This window comes from Peromyscus eremicus, chromosome 9, assembly GCF_949786415.1.
Source record: "Peromyscus eremicus chromosome 9, PerEre_H2_v1, whole genome shotgun sequence".
In the NCBI taxonomy this organism is placed as follows: Eukaryota; Metazoa; Chordata; class Mammalia; order Rodentia; family Cricetidae; genus Peromyscus; species Peromyscus eremicus.
The window spans coordinates 44152160-44162861 of record NC_081425.1 but is presented as its reverse complement, the minus strand read 5'-3'; the positions used below and the strand labels follow the sequence as shown (position 1 = coordinate 44162861).

Sequence of the window (10702 nt, the reverse complement as noted above, 5' to 3'; positions counted from 1 at the left end):
TGCCCCTAGGATTGTGAAAGCCTCTGTTGGAACAAACGCTCCAGAGAGATTTTGATACAGGGTTGCAGCACGGATCCTCCATGCTTGTTATTCCTGTTATTCTGTACCACAGGCTAACGCTGACTCAGCAGGTACCTAGGCCAACCAAGTCACAAAAGCCCACGATAAAGTGCACCTCAGCAGTTCACAGAGATAAAAGGCTCAGAGTGGAAACAGGGGAAGGTTAATGTTGACTGTTAGGGCTACCATCATCCTCTACCTCTTAGGAGGGTTACCTCACAGCTCACCCCAGTTCTATGGGGTTTTTTAAAGCTACCTAACAACCCCTAATATAACAGTGTGATCTACACAGAGTACTTGAATCAGTGCCAGGGTGCTCAAGAAGCTGCTTCATGATTAGGCAAATGGCCCCTTAGTCTCTCCACGCTGATGATGGACAGTATGAGCCACAGCAGCATAGTCTCCATCTGGTCAGAGGTTGTTCCTGCTTTCCCAAGACTTTCTGACCGACGGGTGGGACAACCAGGCCCCTCACACCATCCAAAGAAACGTCAGGTGGAATCATAGACCCGACAATGAGGCTCTTTAGAAGCCTTCGACTGATTTCATACCTTTTATGTTAATGGCTGCAGAGAGAAGGCAATTATCAATGAGGGAATTTTGTGTTTTTGCTATTTTGGGTTTGGGCTGGAAAGGGTGTGTGTTAGTATTGTAACAACTTCTTTTCGAATGAATGTTCAATCTCTCTTGTAAAATAAGATCTATCTCAACAATTTCTTCATGGGGTAACAGTCATTGGCTGACATGAGTGGCATTAAAAATAAAGATAAGGAAGTGACAGTTTTTAATTTGACTGTATAGGATCACTAATTTTTGGCACACACGGGAGAAAAACTGGTGAAGAAAGTCATTATTAAACATAACTAATATGACACTGTGCCATTTGCAGAGAAACCTGACTGGCCGTTTCTCATCTGCTCATTTGCATGGGCTTGTATGAGTTCTTAAGATCTTCAAAGACAAGACTTGAGATCAACTCTTTGGGGCTGTTTTCTGTTCTGCTGAGAGTGTTTGTTACTGCCAGGGGCAGGTGTGTGCATGAATTAGCTTACCCATGTCAAGGCCAATCACAGCTGTCTAGAATCAGCCTGGCAGTAGCAGACTGAAGAGCACAAATTTCAAAAATGACAGAAATGTGATTGAGTCAAGAGAACCAGAAACTTCAGGACCACAGTGAATCTCATTGCCTGGTAGGGATAAAGGTGGGAAGAGGCATGTGGCGCTCGTCACTGACGCTGTGACTCCGGAAACCTCCGTAAGCAGTATTGACTGTGTGGCTTTGTGTATTTTCAGATGTGCAATGGGCAGCTTGCTGGCAGCTGTCACCCAGGGAGAGGGGTCCAGTCACTTGTCCCCTTCTACTCCTCTGAGACTTCACTGGGACACTGGAACTCAAAAGCAGCTTTTACTTTGAAAGCTTTGAAAGCCCCTTCATTTTACAGATTATATGTGGTAAACCTTTGTTATTATCTGCTCTATAGCTTGCAGATCTTCCAACTTCTTCTTGTTGGTGACATTTATATGAAGATGGGATTATGTGTAGGTCTGGAGTTTATATTAGTATTCTTTTATTCATTGTCATACAACAAACAAATACCAAGTACCCACTTGCTAGGAATACACAGATAAGCTATCTATTTTAGAGATTATGCATAGTTTCAGGTCTTGATGCTCAGTGTGCTGTGCTGGGGGCCCTGGGTCTAACTCTAGACTCTGGTTTTGCTGGTCGGCGTTTTCTTTGCGTGGCTGAAGAGTTTCGGGGAATGGTCCTTTGAGGATCTACCTTGGTTGAGGCTTGCATGGTTGAATGTCTAAGCAGAGCAGCACAAGACAAGGCCTCCTGCTGAGTGATATAGCCTGAGCAAAGAAATGAGAGGAATTTCAAGGTCAGTATTTTTCTTTGAAAGGTTTATTTAGTTTTATGTGTATGAGTATTCCACATGTGTGCCTGCTGTCCCCAGAGGCCATAAGAGGGTGACAGACCTCCTAGAGCTGGACTTGCAGGTGGTTGTCAGCCAACTGGGTGATGCGAAATGAACCCAGGTCCTTTGCAAGAACAGCGAGTACTCTTAGCCAATGAGTACTCTTAGCCGACTCAACAATTTTATAGAACAAAAATATTCACAGAGGCAAACAAAAGTTCTACTTCCATGATTAGCATGCCCTGGTTATGCTGTCTTTGAGGACAGGAAGTGTTTATTTTTTATTTTGCATTTTACCTTCAGTGGGCATGATGGTTAATCTTCACTGTCAACCTGAATGACCTGGAGTAACCTAAAGATTGTTGAGGCACACCTTGTGTGTCTGTGAAGGTTATTTCTAGAGAGGATTAACTGGGGGAGCCCCTTCCTGAATGTGGGTGAGTACCCATACTCTCTGTTCTCTTCTTCCTGGCTGTCAGGATGTGAAAAGCTGTCCTATATTACCCCTTCCATGTCATGATGGACTGACACCCCTAGAAACCATGAGCCAAAATAAGTCCTTCCTAACCAGAGTGGTTTCTGTAAGATATTCTGTCGCATGAATGAGAAGAGCTAAGTAACACAAGTTACTATAGTCACCAACTAGCATGTCAAGACATTTGGAAAGAAACTTGAGTGATGAGTAGCCTTCTCACGTGACTTATCTTAGTTATCAAAACTTTCTTCAATTCAGAGAAAGATATTCTCTGGTTAAAAAGATAAAAATTATTTCTTTCAGTGTTTCTCAAAATGTGGTCTTCACTGTACCTACTAGATGCTCTGAATCCATGTGCTTTTTAAAAAAAATCCCATTATAATTCAAAACTCTACTCTCTTCAAAGACCTTCTGAAATGGAAGCCCAGAAAGCAAGGCATGGGAATCTGCATTTTAGTAAGATGACAATTAGATTTTATGAACATTACTAAATGCCTCTGCGTTTACGTTGATTGGCTTCTTTGGCATTTGGCTCTGAAAACAAAACCACCAGATGGGGCTTCCACCATACTTCAGACACTCTTCAGTAATCACCAAACTCCAGGTCCTCGTTTACTAGTTTTATGACTGTGGTAAAGTTATTTAACTCATCTGAGTTTTAATTTTCTACCTGAGTTGGGAGGACTGTGCAGCGGAGGGGACAAGCAACTAGAGACCTTCCTGTAGGATAAAGAAATTGACAGCCATGAAGCCTTGTAGCAGGTTGATGCTCATGATGTGTTCATGTCTTTTGAAACCACGGTTTCATCTGAGCTTTGTAAAATCTGAGTGGATTTGGTAGAAAGGGAGAAAGCAAAGTGTGAGCAGATGGAAGCCATGGTCTTTGGAGAAGTCACCTCTCGCCTGAAGTCCTCTTTGACGATGGCTGGCTGAATGGTCTTCATCACATTACAGAACTGTGTGGGATCCTAGTTCTATAACTATATTGAACACAATGCCCTTGGCAGGATGTAGGGGCTATGCCAAATGCTGAAACACACAGTTGTTATTGTTGGGAGTAAACTGTCTTTGATCTTACACAAACAGGAAGGAGGGGAGCCATTGTTTCAGCTTGTGTTGGCTTTCCAAGTCCAGTGTATCGATCTACTAGATCAAGTTCATATAAATCTCAGAGAGTTGTTAACATTTTATAAGAATCCATACTCTAATTTCTTTAAACCCTCTTAATTCACCTATAAAACTTCACTGTCTATTGTCAGGGATAATCATTTTTAAACTTGGCTAGCCAACCATTTTGATAAAATAGGCCGGCAGAGGCCATTCTTCTTGGATTATTTATCTGGAGATGTGACTTCTAGCTGTAATAAAAAGTTCCCTGCTGATATGCCTGGTTCTGGTAAGGTAGTTAAACTCACCCAGCTGCTGCTGGTACCCAAGGCTGTGAATGTAGCGGGTCTGCAGGGCCTTCCACTGGGGCCTGGAGTCATAAATCCTCATGATGCTGTAGAAGTAGCGTTGCTGCCCTTGATTTAGGTCCTGTTAGAACAAAGAGGTGACTTTGATAAACCCCTATGTAATTAAAAGTGTAACACATTCCAAACTAGTGTCCACAGGAATAAGACGCTTCTCTTAAGGCGACACATATTTTTAAGGACATTCCTGGGACATGAATAATCAGGAAATTTCCCTTCACCATTTGTGTAAACAGTCTTCTCCGTGTCTGGATGACGATGAAGGAAAAGGTGTGGATGACAGGGAAGGAGAAGGTTCTAGGTGCCCTAAGTCATAATTGTATACTGAAGGAGATATAAACACTTCCAGGATGTGAGGATTTGGGTGATCTTTATTGAGAAAAATAGGTTGTGGGAATCTACACAGGGCGGAGGAGGAGGCTTACAGATAGCTGAGATGTTCAGTGGAAGTTCCCAGTAAGGAACTGGAACAGACAATCAAGTGGACAATGTGCTAGGAGATTAACATTGGCAGTAAAAAAGGGCCATGGGAACAGAGGAGCCGGGCATGGTGGTACATGCCAGCCTTTAGGAGGGAGGGGACACAGGAGCACAAGTTCAAGGCCAGCCTGATCTACCAGTGAGTTCTATGCCAGCAGGGCTACATAGTGAGATCCTATTTCAAAGAGAGAGAGAGAGGGAGGGGGCGGTAGAAAGATCAGAAGTTTCAAGTCCTCCTTAACCACATAGTAAGTTGAAGGCCAGCCTGGGCTACATGAAACCCTGTCTCAAAAATAAGTGGGAAAACCGTGATAATGGCATGAACCTTCTAGAAAAGCCAAGTTAAAATAAGTTTGTCCTGGATACAAAATACCCAAGACACAAATTTCAAAGCCAACTGGAAACCATATGGGAAAGCTGCTCTTACACTTTTACATATATAGGTTAAGGCAACTTACTGGTTAGACATTTTGTGTGGGACTAAAATCTGAAATCTGTGAGACAATTTGTTGTAGTACGAATCTTAAAAGGTCTTATTAATAAAAACAAACCCAGGAGCCAGGTATTGGGGTGAACGCTGGAAGATCAGAGAAGCAGAACAAGCCACAGCCACCTCACCTTGCCAATTCCTCAGCTGATCCTGTTTCCTCAGACTGGAAGCCTCTGAGTCCTCATCCAGAATGAATCTCAGCTGAACTACTGCTAAAAAGCCTAAAAGCTTAACCAGCTCTAGTTCCTGGTCCTCACGCCTTATATACCTTTCTGCTTTCTGCCATCACTTCCTGGGATTAAAGGCGTGAGTCACCATGCCTGGCTGTTTCCAGTGTGACTTTGAACTCACAGAGATCCAGGCAGATCTCTGCCTCGGGAATGCTAGGATTGAAGATATGAGTGTCACCATTTTCTGGCCTCTATGTCTGTCTAGTTGCTGTTCTGTTCTCTGACCCCAGATAAGTTTATTAGGGTGCACAATATTTTAAGGAACACAATATCACCACAATTTGTTTTTAAGTCTAGAGTCTTTGAATATGATATTAAAAGTAAACCCAGAGTAAAAGTAGCCAGGCCAAGAGCCTCACAATGCAAGACATCAATTCACTCCCTGTTTCTATATTATGTATGCTTGGGGATAATACATTTGAAGAAGAGAATGGATTTCACTCCTGAGTAACTAATTAAGCCTTTCACATGATTGCAGACAAGATAATAGGAAAATTGCTAGCCCACTTCAACAGCAAAGCTCCCCAGTACAATGGGAATTTTCCTTATATCAGATAAAAAAAATCTTGAAAGTTACAGTTTTTATTTTATCAAGAAAAACTATGCCTACTTCCTTCCCTGTGTAAAACTTTAAACATCCTAAATGAGAAGTCAGTAGCAGGTTACGTTTCTCATATTCTTACATTGCCTCCTATCTTTCTTGGAAGAGATGGAAGAAAAATGAAATTGCTACAGAGAGTTCCTGTGTGAATGCTATAATTAGCTTGGTGGGAAAGACATCTCAAGCAGGAAGCCACGATGTTGATGTTGCCAATTAAGTGAGTTCCCATGGTGGTGGGACAGCCAAGAAAGGAGAAGACCGCTTCTCAGACTCCAGCCACTGGGGGTGTTTAGGGTTAGGCGGTCCTGATCCACCTTCATGCACTCCTTCAGCAGGCACTTACTGTGGGGTCAGACAATACCCACTTCCCACACAGACAGTCGAAAAAAGTCCTCAACCCTCCAAAGAAAGAAGATCAGGCCTCCCTCTTCCAACAAGATGTGGCACCTTCAGTAATGAATTGTCAACAGCAGAGGCAGGTACTTGGATGCGAGGTATTTGTGGAACATTCTGGGGCTGGTACTGCTTTTTCAAGTTTCTCCTCATTTTTCTTTGTCTTGTACCTCCAAGGAATAACAGACACAGAATCAGTTTTCATTCTGTTTAACCAGCTTTGGGATGGACCTAAGACAGTTAGTAAGCAAATAAGTAATATTTTTTTTCCCCAAGAAGAATATTTTCTCCTATTTCCAAGTAAGGAGATGTCTGCAGTCTTCTAGTATCCTGTCTTTTCCAATCCTCCCTCATAATGATGGAAGGAATCATCCAGAGTTCTTGTCTTCCTGCTTCCCTGTGTGCAGAGTGGGTATCTTATAGAGAGACATTCCAGTCTGTAGCAGTTACTTCTTTACAATTTTAAATAGTGCTGTAAGCTTATCTGGCTCTAAAAGAAATGTCTATGTCTTTGCGAGTTTAGGGGGTGAGGGTGGGGTACGCAGAATTCAAATTGGAGAAGAAAATAAGATTATCCATCCTTAAATACTGTTGGCATTTGATTAGTTTCCATTTATTTATTTATTTAGTAAATATTGTATTTGATTTTAGGAAAAGGTGATCACAATACAGATACGTTATGAACCTCCCTACGTCATTAAACGTTCCCTAAAATACAACTGCTAGCAGACACAAAGTATATCCATTTCTTGCACCTTTCGATCTACAGTTTTCCACCACAGTGCTACAAAATAAACTGTGACTCCATCAGGTTTCTCTCCCCTGCCTGACAAAGGTCAGAATGAAGGACTTCTGTGCAGTGACATGTCCTTTCTCAATGGATTAGGGTTTAGAATCTAAGGTCTATCCAATAAGGGAAACCTATCAGTTTGAGAAGAAAATGTGTGTTGGTTAGGGTTGCAGAGGCACATAGAAACCCTGAGCATCTTCTCTGCTCACTCCTCTGCCCTTACCAGTACAAACTACAGATGACAGAAAAAAAAGGACACAACAAACCAAGAGTAGCAACAGGCCCTCTAAATATAGCAGACTGCTATCAATACCTATATCACCGGCTAACTAGAGAAGAGGACCTGGAATAACGGCCACTCAGACCTGAGTTTCTTCCCTTGTTAGCCCCCTCCGGCCATCTTCATGGTGGTAGCCATAATGTCTGCTTCATAGTTTATTGAATTCACTGAGTCATGAGTCCAGAGCTCTCTTTCTACCTGCCCCTAGTGAGTGCTCATGCATGCACATACACATTCTTCAAAATATTTCAATAGCCAGGCGTGGTGGGGCACACCTTTAATCCCAGCATTTGGTGGCCAGAGGCAGACAGGTCTCTGTGAGTTCCAGGCCAGGGTGGTCTCTACAGAGAGCTCCAGGACTACATAGAGAGACCTTGTCTTAAAACCACAAAGAATATCCCAATACATGTGAGAATTATGATTGGCTCAGATATGAGGTCTAGCCATGGGGATCTTCTATAGCTGAAATTTATTATAGAAACACCAGTCAGCATCTCTTTGTGTTCTGTTTCCATGATATAAGCTCATAAATAAAACTATGAATATTTTATTTAATATTACTTTTCTTTAGTGGGCACCCAGGAATCTGTACCAATCTAGACATACTCTTTGCATGTTCTCTCTGATTGAAACCCACATTCTTTCCTGCACTCAAATTATTTTGAAATCCCTCTTCCTATTTTCCATGTCTGCAGAGCAAAGAATAAATATTCTTCAAAGTTAAAATGATTCCTTCTGTCTTCAAACAGTGTGAGAAAATGACTGATGATGTTTCTTGTGGCAACAGCTCACGTATGCTTTTTCTTGGGCTATTGCTGAAGAAATCCATCTTACCCATTCAAATGGTCTACACAGGATAAAGTTTGCTTAAAATGCCTGGAGAATGCATGGAAAAAACAACCTACACGTTAAATGAAATCCAAAACCAAAAGACAAATTTGCTTAAAAAGAACTTACCTTATATTGTGGGTCCCTGTTTTAAATGCTAACATTCATACCCCAGGTAGCTTTCTTGCAATGTTTTCTAGTCACACAGCAGTAGCAGGAATTCCGTGTGTTGATAAACTAATATCCAAGCAACACAAGGAGATGAAACAAAGAACTGGGGAAACTTGGCTTCATGCCTTTCTGTTTGTGGGTGACATTCAAGAGCACAGCTGAGGTTTTTTTGTTGTTGTTGCTGTTGTCCTACATTTCAGATCTAATGAAGGGTCAACTTCTAAACCTATTATATCTGCATTATATACAGGAATAGCAGAAAAGTTCATGGAGATAGATGCTAAGAGTTAAAGGTAGAGAAATCTATTAGTGCAACAGGCCACTCCATGCAAACTCCCCAATTTCGAGTCAGAAACATCCATCCCCCTTGCTCAGAATGGTGAAGAAATGATTCCTACACACATAAGGCAGGAATTTGACTGTGATAACCTATGGAATCACATCATAATTCAACACAATGTCCTTCTTCCTATTTCTTGGGGGGAGTAAGGTATTCTCTACACTCATGTTGCTCAGAAGCTACATGCATGACAGAAGATATTGCCTTTCTCTGTGATGGCATTATTATTTCTCAAGAATCCTTTTTGCGGGGCTATGTGAGGGGTGTGCCAACATGGAAGATTAGAGGCAGTTTCCATGAGATTCCAGGATTGAGAAAAGTCAGATGGAAGGGGGAGGGATGCTAGGCAAAGAGGGAAAACATAGAAGGGTGTGAGAAAACACCAAGGAATTCAGAGACAGAGAATAGCCTGGAGAAATACAAAGGCTAAGCAGCAAAAAGCGAGGAGCCAGTCCAGCAGGCTCCCAGTGGAAGAAAGGGAGCCAAAAACTCTTCCACAATGTAAGCCAGGCCAGCACGGGACTGGCGAAATTGCTCACTGGGTAAAGATGTTTGCTGCCAAGCCTGACAACCTGAGTTTGATACTCACATCCACACTGGAGAGAACAAACTCTCAGAAGTTTTCTACTGACCTACTACACACACACACACACACACACACACACACACACACACACACACACACACACATTCTCTCTCTCTCTCTCTCTCTCTCTCTCTCTCTCTCTCTTTCTCTCTCTCTCATGTATGTGTTTCTTCATATATGTATGAAGAGAGTCAGTCCTACACACAGAACAAGTTTACAGTTCTCACAAGTCCTAAATCCATCTGGGTATTTGGCATGACAGACTTGTGGTGTGCCACAGTCAGAAGTCCATGTGGCACTCTCTATACTCAGGGGCTATTCCCGAACTATCAGGATAGGGGACATATTGCTTAAGACTGGACTACTCAGGTCTGAAAACACTGAGGTGTCTGCACCAAGCCGTGGTGGCTCCTCTGAGAACTTGATAGGGACATTCTTAGAAAGCTGCAGGAGGCTCAGACTGTGAAGCCTGGTGGCCCTAGTTTCTTTGGCTGGAAACAGGTCACTCCATGGAGATTGATAGCCCCGAGCCAGAAGTCAGCACGGCTCTGGAACTGCATGGCTTCCTCTTTGCCATGCAGTTCTCAGGTCCTGTGGACATTATTACATACTCTATACTATAGCGTGTTTAATACTGAGCAAGATTGGGTCCTTCAGCAATCCAATCAGTGCTTCATTGCCTCTCCCACACCCTAATATCCTCAGGAGACACCCCTTTGCCTTAGACATTAGCAATGCAAAGATGTACAAGCTGAAGAATCCCCTGAATGGGAACCTGCCTGGCCCTCAAGTGCCAAAGCTGCTCGTGGTCAGAAGCGGCTACTCATACACAAAGAAATGACTAAAGCAGCTGACCCTCAACCATGCCAGGCACAGCACCAGGTAAACAGAATAAAGCTTTCATTAGTTTTGCCATTTGCTTTTCTATTGGTGGTTTAACAGTTGCTTTTAAGTATATTTCTTTGTCTGATTTTTGTCTGGAGTTGTTATTGCTTTTATGACAACTTATTACCTTCATGTTGAGTGGTTCGAGATTTGGGGCCCTCTAGTGAAGACTGCTCACTAAAGAGACTCACAAAACCAGAAAATATATCCATCCCAATAGATGCATAAACCATAACACAGAAAAAAACAAAAACCATGGAAAACCAAGGCAAAAATAGTTCTTCTAAAAGATCATAATTAAAAAATGCAAAGACCTTGGGTAATGGATGAAACACTGGGTAACGGATTCAGAATTTATTTAAAAAAAAATCAGTGACTGCAAAGTGGATACATACAATCAGACTATTGAAGCAAAAACTCATTCAGGACCCGGAGAAGAAAGGAGAAACATAGATGGGAATCGGTACCATGGATGAGAAACTTGATACTGTGAGCAAGGGAAGGGAAGGGAAATTTAGCCAAAAAGCAAATAGAAGAGTTGGAAACACATCTCCCCCAAATTAGACTGGCTAAGACTAAGAAAACAAGTGACAAATGCTTTTGAGACCATCAGGAGAGGGAGCCGCATGCACTGTAGGTGGACTCCAGCAGAGGGACAGCCTCTGTAGAAATCAGCGTGGTGCTTTCTAAACATCTAGA

At 42.3% G+C, this 10702-nt stretch overlaps 1 protein-coding gene across 1 annotated transcript; it reads right to left on the bottom strand.

The window, feature by feature from the left end:
- Window positions 1-1766: 1766 nt before the first annotated feature.
- Fam216b (family with sequence similarity 216 member B) lies at window positions 1767-6276 on the bottom strand. The gene is given in 4 exon segments (XM_059274294.1): window positions 1767-1822; window positions 1825-1917; window positions 3873-3993; window positions 6178-6276. Coding segments are annotated over 4 exon segments (369 nt in total).
- Window positions 6277-10702: the final 4426 nt, after the last annotated feature.